The following is a 15500-nucleotide window of genomic DNA, read 5'->3' on the forward strand; positions in this document are numbered from 1 at the left end:
GGATCAGGTGATTCGTGAAAAGCTTTTAGTAAGGCAACTTCACAAGAGAGAAGACAAATGATGGCTAGATTTATTCACAATCGCAACAGCAGCATCACAGGCAAAACAAGGCCAGTGGCTTCGCTCTGAGTGGCTGCTGCTTTGGAAAGCAGTGTTTGCGATGGAGGCAAGTCATATAAAGTTCTGCTTGGAGCAACTTATGATGTCCTTGGAACGCCACAAAATCTTTGACATCGGGTAGACCCTAGTTGTAGATTATGTACAGGGGTTGTCACGCTGAAGCATATTCATATATCAGCTTGTAAGTTTAGTTTATGGCAGGGGAGGTGTACATGGAGGCATAATCAGATGCTAAGGATTTTAGCATGTTTGCTGGACAGCAAATGCTTAGAGGTAACCGCATTGATGGGTGGCCGTAGTAATAAAGTGATTAGGTTTCTGAATGAGTGGGAACGTATTCGAGAGCATGCACAGGCTGTAAATATTGGTAGATGGGGTAAAGCACAAGTTCAGAAATTGCTGGTGGAAGTAGGTAAAAAAAACTGTAGGACCCAGAGTGCATTAAGTTAACTACACTGAGGTCAGATATGGTGCTGTAAAGCGTGCTTGGAGAGGGTTGGGTCTGGGATGCTAGACTTCACTGTTGAGCCTTCTGGAGTTGTTGTCGGCTTAATTCAGCGAAATACTGACAAGGGGAGGTGCCTACCTGATGACGCTTGTGAAGAGCTAGTGATGCAGTGGGTGGTGTGGGTACTCATGTGATGGGCTAAATGATAGTTGGTAGTTGGTCGCTGCTCTGATCATAAATAGCCACAGCAACCTTAGGATATAGCTGTAGGATTGGAACAATAGAATTTGTGTGGCATAGATTGGCATAGGATATTTTACATCTTATCTTGTGTATGATTATAATTTTATGAGGAATTGGGGAAATGTAATTATTACTAGAACCCCTCAGTGCTTTGTTTCATCCAAATATGCTGTTCTGTCATTTTAATGCACTGCATTAATATTCTGCCACTATTGTTTTAAATCCTGACACATCAATGGACATTGTATCTGTATGAGTAACATCTGTTGCTACACGCTAAGACCTTTTAAAAGGTGACCCAATAAATCAGGACCAGTCAGGACCTTAGGGTTTTGTGTTTGATCTCTGTGTTCGACCTGCTGAGTGGAGCATTAGCTGCTGAAATGCTCTGTGTAAGAAGCAGAAGCATGTTTATGTGGGTGACTGATGCAGGAGCCAAATGGTGTTTGAAGATGAAAGTGCTGCTTAGATCCAAGTCAAAGTCTCTTCCCATTATTTACCTTTTTCCAAAAGCACAAACAAAGAGGTGACTTTTATTTTCTGGATTTTACTCCACATTCTATTCTCCACACACTATTGTTTATTTATTTATGATGCCATGATCTATTTTATTTGTTTGTTTGTTTAAATTGTTTGTTCTTTGTTTAATAACTAAAAAAAAACAAAGTCTTTGTCACCATTAAGATTGTCTGATTATTTACGCACGAAAGGCATGATTTTGTTAATAAATAAAAAGATGACACCGTGGCTGTAATCTTTCACGGTGACTTGTGTTTTTTGTTAATTATATTATTTTTTTAAAGGTGATTTCTTTGATTTTAATATAAATCTTTAGAACATTGAGCAGCATGAATCAACATGAGGATGTCGCTCTATTTCTGCTCTATAGATGGGTAATATTGATTTATTTTTGCTGTTACAGGTTACTTAAGGTTTACTTTAAACAGACAGGTTTTGCATGAAATTAAACACAGACTGAAATTCTACAAAATGAAACAACTCAAGTTACAAATGAGTTTCTGTAGCAATTCAAAGAGTGAATTAAAAACTTCAACAATGACAGGCTACAGTGGGCTTCTTACTCAAACATACTGTTCCACCATAAAAATATGGAGCTTCTGAATGAAAGCAAAATAGGGGAGCTTGTATTGCTGTGAGTCAATTAGTTCCCCAGAATCATCAACATTACCTTTCAAATACAACTCTATCTTTCTAGTTGTCTTTCTGTCAGTGTGTTTATCTTGGCTTATAATTGCATCATGGATAAGGGAAACTTCTAGATCACCTGACCTGACTGTGTGTGTGTGTGTGTGTGTGTGTGTGTATTTAAAGCTGAATGATGGAGTCAGTGAACAGGAAATAGCTCTGAAGTCTCTAACACTCTTAAGGAGCCACAAGCGGCAGATGATTTTTCAGGAATGGTAAACAGATTACAGATCCATGTGTTCATCAGCAGAGCATATTTACAGTGGAAGCAGAGTAAAGTGTACAGTCTACTGTAAATCATTGTTGATGTGTCATTTTGGGATGACCTGTTTAGTAATGGTATTTAAATAAATAATGAATTCTTCATTTTTACCAAATATTCTCCCCTATATTATAGTCAGTGCCAATTTAGCCCACTACCCATCACTGAAGCTGAACACACTTGTAGGAGATCATTATTTATTGAGGAAGTGAAGGATGAGTTGGAGTGGCATTTGTGATCCAGAACATCAGTGTCTGACTTCTAATGTCATGTTATAATTGGTCCAAAGCTATGTGCATGTGGCAGTAAGTGTTTAAATGCAAAGGGCTGTTTTTCTTTAATACAAGAGTTGGGTGTAAGTGTATATTTACCTGATTCTGTACTCGGCTCGTGTTTAGAAGGGAATAAGGCAGTTATTAAATGGCTATGTTCAGCTCTGTCTTCTGTTCCTGTGAGAGCTGCTCATGCTGAAGTGCGTTCTTGCTATGTTTCACTGTCTGCCCCCCTGGAAATCAGCTCATGCTAGTGTTTTTTCCCCTTCTGAGCATGGATAAATAAGCTTTATCTGGAGGTATAAGATGTGGGATGAGGTTGAGCCCGGAGGGAAAGGGAGGACAGAGAGCCCAGTGGAATTTTACGACAGCTCTTCATTCCTGGAGATTTGCTTGTGTCAGGGGATTTGTTGTGATGTTTGTTTGCAGGGATGTGGTTTCTAAGCAAATATGGGTATAAGTATCTTTAAAGAGTGCAGTGATTTTTTTTATTTTTTAATAAACAATACTGACCTGGGAAAACTAGTCAACCTGTTACTTAATTAAAAACAAGAATGTATTAAAAGATACATCCGATGAACTTGGTCACTGTGACCACTAGTTTTCAGACAGCACTGCATGAGAAACTGTCATTCTACTGTGATTAAATATGGGTACATGAGATCGGAAGCGTTCTGGAAAACGGCTGTTGCTTAACCTAATCCACATCTGCATCAAGAACTCAAACCTTAAACTCTATTACACACATATATAAACATTGGTGGACAGTAACATGGTGCCAGGAGAGGGAAGGATACAGTCGGAGCGGTAAACCTCAAGTCTCTCCGCCTAAAACTAAAAGTAATAAGAAAAGTTATTTTAACGGTTGTGTGTATTTGAGACTAGAAGTAAACACTTGTTTCAGTTCTTAGAACTGTTATGAATTAACAAAATGCAAAAACAAAAAACTAGTGTTCATTCATATTACATGGTTTACAGATCTGTAGAGGTCATTAATCACTCCAAACCGAGGGTGAGGATCATTTGCACGTTTATTTAACAGTGTTTAACAATTTACAGTGTAAATTAGCACAATACTTTAAGCAGGGTCAAAATCAAAAATAGTCCAAAACCTGAAAATCAGTACAGAGAGATAAACAAGTCCAAAAGGCAAATCCAAAATACAAAACGGTGTATCAGGCAAAAAAGTCAGAAAAACAAAACATTTATTTAAGAAATTAACGGTTCAGAATTGCAGAAAAATATCTCAAACAATAGGCCTACTTTGTGACTACGAAGACAAAACTGAGAGTTTAAAGGAACTCTATGTAAAAATTCCGCTTATAAAAAAGCAACAGTTAGTGTCTTTAGTTCTCAAATGATTAAAGAGTTTAACCCTAAGGAAAAATGATGTCCCAACTATACTCTACTGTGCCTTAGGCTTTAAATAAAAAAATATGTTTATATTATAATGTAGTTTATATATACACAATGCAATACGGTTGGTCAGTAAAACATTGGCAATATTTCCTTTGTACTTTTATCAGTTAAATAAAGTTCAAAAGTATAATTAAATATTAAAAGATTTAACAAGATATTATAATATAATGTGTGTGTGTGTGTGTGTGTGTGTGTGTGTGTGTGTGTGTGTGTGTATTTTACCAAATGTCCCATTTGGTAAAATACTTCCCATTTGGTAAAATTAATTCCCATATATACTTTAATATTATATGGTGAGAATTATGGTTCCATTGTGTGCAACAAGTAGTTCTCTATAGCGGTGTACTCGTCAATAAAAAGTTATTCTTTGACAATTACAGATACTACACATGTCTATGTGCTGTTTGTTTTTTGCATAGGTTTGAGATGCTGAGTTTTTGGGAGATTTTGTTGCATCCTGTTGCATCCTGACACCTGTGATAACGTTCTAAAGGCTCTTTCAGTCATTTGTCAGAGCGGCTGTTTCTTTCACCTGCTGCCAGCGTGCATAGATCGCCTGGTTCCTCATTCCCTGTTTTAACTCGATCAGTGCCCTTCTCAAGATTATAACAAATGACAGCAACAAAATTACAGTCATCCATCTCAGTACGGGACAATGGCAAAGTGTCTCCCACACCCACAAAAGAGCAAGAAACAGACATGCAAAGGAAGAAAGAGGACAGCAAGGTAGACACAAATGTCTGCATCTCAGAACCCCTTACATAAAACCTTCACATAAAAGTGGGGGAAAAAATAATTGATTCTTAGGTGCATCAAAGTTCTTTAATAAAAGTTTCTGAATGGATTCACAAAAGGGTATAATATGTCTTTGGCCCTGCATTGTCCCTACTGTAGAACTCACATGTACTCTAGCACTTTTTTTAAATAGGATATTTTGAAGAAAAAGAAAGTGTGTTCATTGGTATTAAAAGGCCCAAAACCATCATAAACTCACCCCACGAATGTGACTTTGATTAATAGTCATAAGCAAGAGATTGTCATCATATAACAAGCTAATCCATTAAAATGTACTATATTTAGATTTAGGCTAATAATTAAGGCTAATAGCTGTACATTGTATATTATTAAGGTGGTCTTCTGGAGGCAACATACACCTGAGGGATAACTTCAGTATTATATTTCACATTGGATCAGAAGAGTTGTAAAGTTATGTATATATAATATTTTGTGGTTTTCCACAGGCCTCTGATATTGATTACAGAGGAACATCTCTATAATGATGAAAATCTTCAGACATCAGATATAATGTATTCGGTCACTCTAAGAAAGGAAGATAATTATTGTGTAGGTAATAGTTCTGAAAAAAATCAAGATACATCAAGAATTTTTTAACAATCACATCTTTGGTGCATTTCCACTTCATCTTACCTACACTATGCCCTGTTTGGCACCTGGTTGTTTTCCACTGTAATAGCTCCCCCACCGGAATCTAAAGCCATCTCTTTTAGGAACTGCTGGATTTGAATACAACAACAGTGGAAGTAACACTAAGCATTGTTTACTCATTGTTTATTTGTGTGTTGTTTTTGTTTTTGGAACTAAGCACAGGTCTGCACAGTTCAGATAGATCAGACAGTTTTTCTGTTCCTTGGTGCACTGTCCAGCTCTCCCGTGAATCCTTCTTCAGTAACTTCAAGGAATGTTTAAAAGTCAAGTCAAGAGTCAAGAGAGTTTTATTGTCAATTCTGCATATGTACAGGACATACAAAGGATTGAAATTACGTTACTCTCCTCTCCAAGATGCAGTAACATTTAACAAAATATAGACTAAATTCAACTAAGTATATAAATATATGTAAGTGAACAAACAGAAGACAAGTGCAGGACAACAGTAGACAAGTGCAGGACATACAATACCAGCAGCTCACTGATAGACATACATGAGTCAATGGGACATTGACTGAAGACAATTACCTGATTTGGAGGTAGGATACTGGATGTACAAGGCAGTGTAAACAATAGTGCAAGATAATCGTAATAGAAGGAGGTAGAATACTGGATGTACAGGGCAGAGTAAACAGTAGTGCAAAATAATCGTAATAGACCAATAGACCACAGTGCAATTTTACTGGCTGCCGCTATGAGTCAGATAAAACAATTGTGATCTCTACTATAGCCTGAACATTTTACAAACGCTGGGTTGTGCTGGATGTCTGCATTTCATAGTTATTGTCTAGTCCCTACTCAGATTTGCCTATTAGAAAAGCAAAAAGAGCAGAGTGTGTACTGGAGCGTGTACCATGCAGTGGAAAAGCTCTACTTGATAACCTGAATCAAATTTGAATGGAATGTGAGGCACCTAGAGAGTCCTAATAGTTTTCTTTTGACTGTTACACAAAAAGAAACACACACAATTAATATAAAAATAATAATATAATAATAATTAATATATAATAATATGAATATAAATATAATTAATATAACCATATATAGATTAAAAATAAGATAATATTAACAGAAACCAGGCTCATATGCTTATTGTTTTATGAGTTTTGTGTTAGTTGCTACTTAGTAGTTTTCTCACTATTGCTAACTCCAGCTGCTAACTCCTACCCACACATTAAGCTCTACTTGTGCTGGAGCTTCATTGACCTGTTGATGTGGAACTCTTTAACCTGAAGCAGAACAGAAAGACCTGCAGGTGCATAGTGGGGTTTTTGTGACAGAAACACAGTGGGAAGAGGCAGTGCTAAAGGCAGCTGCACTACAGGGTGGGGGTGAATTAGCTGTAATTGCAGAGCTTTTCTGTCTCATCTGTCTCTCGCTTTCTCTGACTCACAATTCATTGTTCTACTGCTGTGAAGCCAGTAGATGTGGCACCGGAGACTGCTTTATGTCGACAGTGACGACTGACTCGTAGCTTTCATAGCTTGGATCCTCCCACTCTAATTATAATTTGGCCCTTTTTGTGTTTGAAAGGAGAAGCCCGCCCACCTGCCTGTGGGTCCGTAGCTGCTGGTGCTGTCATGTAAGCAGCATCTTAAACAATAAAAATTTTTGTCATCTTATTTAAGTGATCAACTCCATAAGCTCCATTTAAGCTTCATTTTATATTCAGTTTTATTCCTGTGGAAAAAATATTAGGGATATAATGATATCCCACTGATACCACTGTTTCTCCATTCAACACAGAAAAAAATTAGGAGTGGCTGAAAAAGGAAAATTAATGTTGTTTTCATTTTCATATAAGAGCATTTAGTGTTCTACAATATACAACCAAAAGCTGTATAGTGTCAAAATCTAATGATTGATATAATACAGTACAATATGATTTTATATTAAAAGAATACAAGGTAACATTTGTATCTTTGCTCCTGGGCTCCCTCTAGGGTTGCAGGGTTTAATTCACTTTTACAGCACTGTCCTGAAACAAGGGGGATGGATTGGTGTCCTACCCTCCTCCAAAAGTTACATAGTGCAGTTTCTGCAGAAGCAACAAGAGGCTCTATTCTACCTATTACAGCTCAGTAAATTGAAGATTTTAAAACTGTAATTTTAAGGTAAAATACTACCTAGTGTAAACAAATTTATAGTACAGTGTAGAGGATAACTCTGCTGCCCTATACACCACAGTTTCTAGAATTCTGTTTCCAGCTCAGGCAGCAACATCATGCTTTACAACAGAGTCTCTTCGCTGCAAAATGCTACGTCAAACCGGATTAAAAATGTCTGCCAAATTCAATAAATGTATAAGCAGCTGTCGAATGCTTTGATAACCACTATGAACTTGTTTTTGTTTTCAATGACACTGACTATTTATTTATTTATATTTTTTGGCAGACTGAGGTGATTAAAGGTCCAAATGGAAGTGTGGGAATGACATTCCGGCATGTTCCAGCCAGTGAAGGGGACGTTGTCCATGTGAGCATCGAGACAGTTACCCCCAACTCCCCCGCTGCCCAAGCTGAACTGCAGAAGGGAGATCGCCTCATTGCTATCGGAGGTTGGTGACTGAATACCATTCTGCAAGAGCTGATTGTGCTTTATATACACAATATTAACCAACATTTGTTTTGGTTTGTAAATACTTCTGCACAGGGAAAGAAAGAAACAAGTTAATATTAGAAGAAAAAGTGCAATAAATTTGCGGTAATATTTTTAGAAATTCACTGGTTAGTTCAACATATGTAAACAGTTTGCAAGCAGATTTTTTATATACAATACATATAGTATACATCTTTTTGCACAGATCATGTCTGTTATGTACTTACATAAACATAATTGATAAAATCAAGATTCTTGATTTATGATTTTGAACAACACTAGGTTGTATTGTTAGTGCTCGTAAAGTGAATTTACGCTCTGCTATAGTGGTGTCCAGGAGTAAAAATTTTAAATTTTATCTAGAGACCCTTTTAAATTGAAGAACGAATCAATGTTCAATGAATGATTCTATGTTAAAGCACAGAAGTTCTAGCATTGTAGTTCCTAGAGAACAGTTTAGAGACCACTAATATGAAGAATGTTTGCAGTAGTCAGTTGGAATTAAACTATTTTTCCTTTTGTATAGGAGTCAAAGTAACCTCCTCTGTCCAAGTGCCGAAACTTTTGAAGCAAGCTGGAGATCGAGTGACTGTATTGTACGAGAGGCCAGTCAGACACCAGGTGCCTGCTATGGGCTTGGGGCCACTTCAAGAGCCCCTGGTTTCCATGGAAGAGACAGGATACCCTTCTGCTGGGGGTTACGAGGAGGACCCAGCCCACATTACCACAATGGACATTACTGATGGCAAAGACAATGACTCTGAATTTGAAGAACTGATAGTGGAGCCTAAACCATGTGGAGCTCCAGTCAGTGGAGAGGCTAAAGAGGATTCCCTACTCTCTGTGAACCAAAGTCCTAAAAAGACTGTGGCCAATTTAGCCTCCAAGCCCCTGGGCACCATCTCACCAATCCTCAATCGAAAACTCAACCTCTCTGGCCTTCAATCCCCTCTCAAACCCCAACCTAAAGAATCACCAAAGCCCTCGCCTCACAAGAGCGCGGAGCTATCTGAACCACCCCAGAGACCAACAGTGCCCCCTCCTCCTCCACCAGTTCGCCCACCTGTCCCTCCAAGGCCCCATATAAAAGTGACATCAGCATCTTCGGAGTCCCAGAATTCATTGGAAGGCAGCGATTCATCAGTGGAGAAATCCCCAGAAAGAGTTCCCCCTACTACAGGCAATGGAGACAAACCTGCATCTGAAAAAACTCCAGTAAAAGCTCCTGAACCAAAGCCTATAAACAAACCTCCTGAGCCTGTAGATGAAGTCCCACCAGCCCCTATCGTCAGTAAGCAAGATTCAGCCAAAGACAAGATGGTTGAGAGCTCCACCATCACAAAAGACACTCTGGATGAGCAGGGTCTCTGGGAGTCCTCTGAAGTGATGTTCCGTAACAGATGCGCTCGCTGGAGCAGGTCTTCGGTAGTGTTTGATGTGGAGAGCAACCATAGATACCTTAATGTAGCAGTCTGGTGCAAGGATCCCTTTAAATTGGGTAGTCTCTTGTGCTTAGGGCATGTTAGCTTACATTTGGAGCATATAGCCCTGGAATGCTTGTCTACGTCGTCTGCAGAATACCAGAGTACCTTTCGCCTGTGTGCCCCAGAACCTCGAGCCAGCGTCAGTCGTACTGCACTCCGCAGTCTAAGCACACACAAGGGCTTCAACGAGAAGTTGTGCTATGGGGATATCACCCTAAACTTCATCTACCTTGGAGAGGGAGAATCAGATCTGCCTAGTGGACTTACAGAGAGGGAGGGGAGCATACTGGAGGAAGAAGTAAAGGAAAGGGAGAAAGAAAAAGAGCAGATACCCACAGTAACCCGGGACGAACTAGGTTACAACACCATGCAGTTAAATGAGGTACGGCACAACTTCCAAGACACACAATTCCAGAACCCCACCTGGTGTGACTACTGTAAGAAGAAGGTCTGGACGAAGGCAGCATCCCAGTGCATTGTCTGTGCCTACGTCTGCCACAAGAAATGCCAGGACAAGTGTCTTGCAGAGCATCCGTTTTGTCTGGCGATTGGTGACCGTCGCAGCACAGACCCTGAGGCTAAGTCTACCATCAACCGAGCAACCACTGGGATTACTCGCCACATCATCAACACAAGCTCCCGTCTGCTAAATCTTAGGCAAGTACCCAAAGCCAGACTTGCTGAACAAGTGTCAGAGGTTGGACCTGGAGCTGCTGAACCTTCTCCAAAACACACACCCAACACCTCGGACAATGAGAGCAGTGACACAGAGACATACGCTGGGGCAAGTCCATCCAAACAACCACCAGGGGGTGGTGGCACAAAACTGGCACGCAAGGAAGGAGGCTTAGACGACAGTGTGTTTATTGCAGTGAAAGAGATTGGCAGGGACCTGTACCGTGGCCTCCCGACCGATGAACGTTCACAGAAACTGGAGCTGATGCTGGATAAACTCCAGCAAGAGATCGACCAGGAACTGGAGCACAACAACTCCCTGATATCTGAGGAGAGGGAAACAACCGATGCGAGACGCAAAACACTGATTACTTCCGCTCTGGCCAAGTCTGGAGAACGACTTCAGGCTTTGACTCTGCTAATGATCCATTACCGTGCTGGCATTGAAGACCTGGAGTCTGTGGAGAGCACCTCACCATCAGAGCAGCACGGTTTTCCCAAGTCGAAAACTGGAGGTCTAGAGGAGGACCTGATGAGTGCGGAAGTGTACGACAGTGACATTTGTAGTCCTGTGGATGTGCAGATGCTAGATGAGATTAGCGAGGAACAGATCTGTGTGGAGGCATTGCCACGTTAGAAAACAAATTGGCAATAGGGGCTTGAGACTCACAGCAAAGAATTTTATCATAGAGTTGCTGCAACCGTTTGTGACTGGCCTGCACCTGGGCGGGGGGTACACATTCCAGAATAACTCCCAACGTTATGAAAATGCTCATTTATTTTGCTGCTCCCAACTTGGCTCCTAGTCCAAGCAGGACAAATCTATCTAATACTAAGTTTTCAGTGAAAGAAAAACTGGAACTTGACACAGTATTGGAAGGAATCTATATTTTTCTTGTTGGGGACCATCATAGGAACAAACTGAGGAATATCAAGGCAAGGTTTGTGCCAAGGCCAAAGGGGCAAGTAGCATTGTGTTAATTTATCATAACAGGCTTTGCAATGGGCAAGCCAAGTTGTAGCATCTGTTCTTAGAAGAGCTAGAACTGAAATGGTTCTTGTTTTCTCTGCTCCTGCTGAGACTAACCTCCACTGTTGCTATGAAAATCTGATAACTGAAGGGTTGGTCTCACTGTAAACGTTTGAGGAATCTTTTGAGGAGACGGTTTGTCAGCTTTGTTGTGAGCTTCAAGCCTTTTTGCCTTCAAGTGGTCCCTGCCTACCAGTAGGATCTATTACGATAACGAACCGTAATCTGCGATCCAGAATGTGGAGAATTTCTTCTTTTTCCAAATCATGTATTTTTATGTATTCCCATGTCCTCCGCATGAGAGCACTTTTTATCATTAGAGGGTTTTCTTTTTGGGCTCACACTGAACATGAGTCATTTATTTATCAGTTGTTTTCTTTTTATAATGTCTCAGTATGTTGAATTGCAAGGGAATAATCATGGGATGAATAGTCATCGGGTTATGACACCATTTTAGGGACCAGTTTGGTTGGTTCAACATTGCTAAAGTTTGTTTAACTGCAATGCCAAACAAACGTGACAAAATTTTCTGTGTGTCAACACTTTTTATTTTTTGTTTGGCTGGAGGGATATTCCTATTGTATAAGTAGTTGTATATAAAGGTTATGGGATATCTGTCAAGTCGTCAGTGAACCCCTTGCGTTGATTTGAGCCTTTGTGAATTGAAACATGGAAAGCTTTCCCGGATACTTGAGATCAAGTCCTTTGATTCCTTAACCTACCAAATTATGCAAATAGGCACTTGCCATTTTGGTTTATTTATTCAACTGGTTGCTTTTACATGGGTGTTGTTATTATTATTTTTTTTTTCATTTTGAGGATATTGGTATATTTTATTAATTTTGTGAGAGTAATACAATATGTTTAGCACCCATGTTTGCTTCTCTTTGCCTTTCGAAGCTGATTCACTAAAATACTAATGAATGTATTTCCCCCAAAAAAACAACAAAACACTAACAGTGCAGAGAATCTTTGCAATTCACGTAAACATTGCTCTACAGCTCAATGATGTCAAACAACAGAGTAGTCGGAAAACACACAGAATGTTCCTTGGCTTCAAAAGTCTAATGCTGTATTGTCTACAGCTATATATTTTCTTTCTCCTTCGAGCAGACATTGTATTTAACAAACCCAGTGTGTCCTTTAGACCCTGCGTCACCTGCTGTAGCTCCCTTATAGCACTACACATTAGGAAAGAATTATATCCTACTGCAAAAACAGTGGTCAGTACAGGTAGGGTACGGTAAAATGGAGCAAACTTTCATATACAATCTAAATCTGCATGAAATAGCAGTCATATATTCCGCAATGTGAAACAATACATCCGGTAGATTTTCAGATCACATGTTAATTCATGTGTATGTAGACACTGATTGAGGAAGCACACGGGGCCTGATGGATGAGTTTAAAACAGAATTCCACTCATTTTCAAAATTTCTGCATAATTTAGGTGTTTAAGATCAACAAAGACGCTGAGAGTGTTTTGCTGTGAAATGGTTTGCTGTCGATAAACTCAGACCTCTTTACAGTGGTGGTGACAGGAACCTGGAGTCGCCTTGAGCACAACAAATATACAGCACTTTAATAACTCTCTACAACCACCAGTGAACCAAATGTGTCTTTTTTAATAATTCATTATTAATAAAATTACATTTTTAATAATTATGTTTTTTGTAAAGGTGCATTCATTGCTGACAGTCATTCAATGGTTCAAACACAGCTTGAGTTGTCATTATAAAAGCATGAATTGAAATGGGACACCCTTGATCAGCTGCACATGTGCCTAAGATCACAATGCTCAATGCCAAAATTCACCTGGAGGAGTATAAACCACCTCCATTTGCATTGGGATGTTGGAGCATTTGGGATGAGCCAGAGTGGCATTTATGGACAATCTCATATAAATACCCTTAATTTTAGAAGAAATGTGCAGGTTTGAGGAGTTTCTCAACACCACTGTGAACAATTTTGACCTGACAATATTTTGAACAATGGACCAATTCATGTCAAACCACTCTCTAGATTTTGTAGACATCAGAAGCATTTGATTAAACAGAAATTATAGGAAAAAACAAGTGGAAATTTTAGTAAGGAGCTCTGGTCAGCTTTAGAAATATGAAAGGCAGTCCCTATGCCCCTTTACCGCTGTAGACCCAGACCTATTTCAGCTTTTGTGCAATATTTTCATAGGGAAATCCCAGTAGCAGTGAAACCAGGAGGGATTATCATGGTCTCTCTCTCTCTCTCACTTTAAAGAATTCTTTGATCAGGCTAACTCCTTCAGCCTGGAGACTGATCAGCCCTGTTGTTTAGCCCTGGGCTAAAGCATCAGTGGAAGACTCTTAAAAGCTTTTTTTTTCCTTTTTCCTTTTCTGGTTGTTGTTCTTGTTTCCGTTGGTGTCTCGTAGCTACTGCTGCTGCTGTAAGTGTAACCCTGTGCTCCTCAAACACAAGAGAAATGATATCTCTCTTCGCTCCTCTTCCCCGTTGTCTCACAGTGATAAACTAAGCGTGTCCGCCTCGGCTAGTTTTTCGTGGTGAAGCATCTCTGCTAGAGCTGTCGTTCTCATCGGATGCTGAGTCATGTTTCTCGAGCCGCGTTTAGACAGCCTGCTTTAATCAGATTTCTTCCTTGTGCCTGTTCCTTAAACCTGATTTGAGTATGTGGTCAAGCTTCCGGAGGCTTCTGGCTGAAAAATATCCAGCAGTTTTTTTTTGTGCGTTTGGAGATCTGTCCAGAATGGGAGGAATGGAGGAAACTGGTCTAAGTGAACTGTCTAAACGTAGCTCTAGTGCTATTGTAAATAGCCTGAACAAAGATGGTCGCTGCAAACTCAAAGCCCACACCTCCCAACTCCCACAATGCTCAGTACGTTGGTTTATTTTTGTTGTTTTACTGTTGTTGCTGTCTATGCTTCATGTAAATATTTTTATTTGTGTTTCCAACATGGTTAAGGACAGCTGCTGAAGTACTGCACAGCTTTGTAACATGCTGCAGGAACTTTACACACTGACATATCATATTTGCTTATGCACTTGATACAAAATAAATTATTATAATTATTACAATGTGTAGCTGTTTCATTTTTAAAATTCTGATCTTTTCATTAAATTCACATCTATCTTTACATCTTATCTTTGTTTTCATTCATCAGCATTCTCTACATTACTCTGCATACAGCAGGCTAATGAATACAACCAAGCTAACTTTCATGTAACATACCCTCCTTCAAAATTGTTAAGAAAAAATGGATGCTGTTCATATTCATCAGAAATGGATATTTATCCTGTCTGATGTAAGCTATCTAGATCTGCTACAGTATATGGCCAACTTTAGCCTTATCCATTGTAATGGAGTTTGACCATAAAATTAGCGCTGAATGAACAGTAGCTTTCAGTTACCATTCTAACATTGATGAATCTAGCTTTTTGTTAAATACCAGTTTTGGTAAATAAATGCTAAAATCATATGATTTATAATGATTCTTGTGTTACACAGATCCCTATTGTTAGTGTTTAGAAATTGGCTTAGATGACGCACAAGCTATTTGCCCATGCAACGTTGTCTACATCCAAATCTGCTTTTAGCTGTTAATGAAAACTGAATGGTTTGGGAAAGGCTAGCACACTATTGATGATGTGAGCAGATGGCTCCCTGTGAAACCATGGAGCCCTAAGGGAGATTGACACTTGGATCAATAATCATAAATGCTCAGCCAATAATCTCCATTCTCAGAACTAGTTAAATCTGAAGGAAAACTCAATGTGTTTCTTAAAATCAATAGAATAAATTAGCGCATGAATGAATAGTGTTGAAGATATTGCATCATCTCTTAATGTGTCCATTGGGCATCTAAGGTAAACAAGAAGAGGTTTATTGGCATTAGCCTTAACTTGTAATGCTCCGTGCAGGTCAGGGTTCTGTAAATAAGTGATTGGGGGCATTTTAATGGCCAACATCTCTCAGTGCAATTTTAAAAAATGTGATTATTAACTATTTTTGTTCACCAGCTTTTATAGAAAAAATAATACCAAAAACCCAAATACATACACAAAAAATGAGCCAAGTTCACACAATATTCAACATTTATTTATTTATTAATTTTTTTTTAATGAATTTTTATCCCACCAGCCACTTACATAGACCTCATAGTGTTACAGGTTTACAGTTTGAGTCCTGACTACAGGAAACGTCTACAGAAAATAAAATTTCTGAACTGTCCTCACTGCACAGAGGAGTATAGTGAACATACGCACAAACAGAAGACACACACGTATGAAGGCACACACTGACGTT

At 39.2% G+C, this 15500-nt stretch overlaps 1 protein-coding gene across 1 annotated transcript in view; it reads left to right on the forward strand.

The window, feature by feature from the left end:
• The window catches only part of pdzd8 (PDZ domain containing 8), a 70185-nt gene extending 55945 nt beyond the window's left edge, over positions 1-14240 (forward strand). The window contains exons 4-5 of the mRNA XM_066672275.1: positions 7811-7973; positions 8541-14240. Of these exons, the coding sequence (XP_066528372.1) occupies positions 7811-7973; positions 8541-10810 (2433 nt within the window). The 3' untranslated portion in view covers positions 10811-14240. The remainder of the gene's footprint in view (positions 1-7810; positions 7974-8540) is intronic.
• Positions 14241-15500: the final 1260 nt, after the last annotated feature.

This window comes from Hoplias malabaricus, chromosome 1 (assembly GCF_029633855.1).
Source record: "Hoplias malabaricus isolate fHopMal1 chromosome 1, fHopMal1.hap1, whole genome shotgun sequence".
In the NCBI taxonomy this organism is placed as follows: Eukaryota; Metazoa; Chordata; class Actinopteri; order Characiformes; family Erythrinidae; genus Hoplias; species Hoplias malabaricus.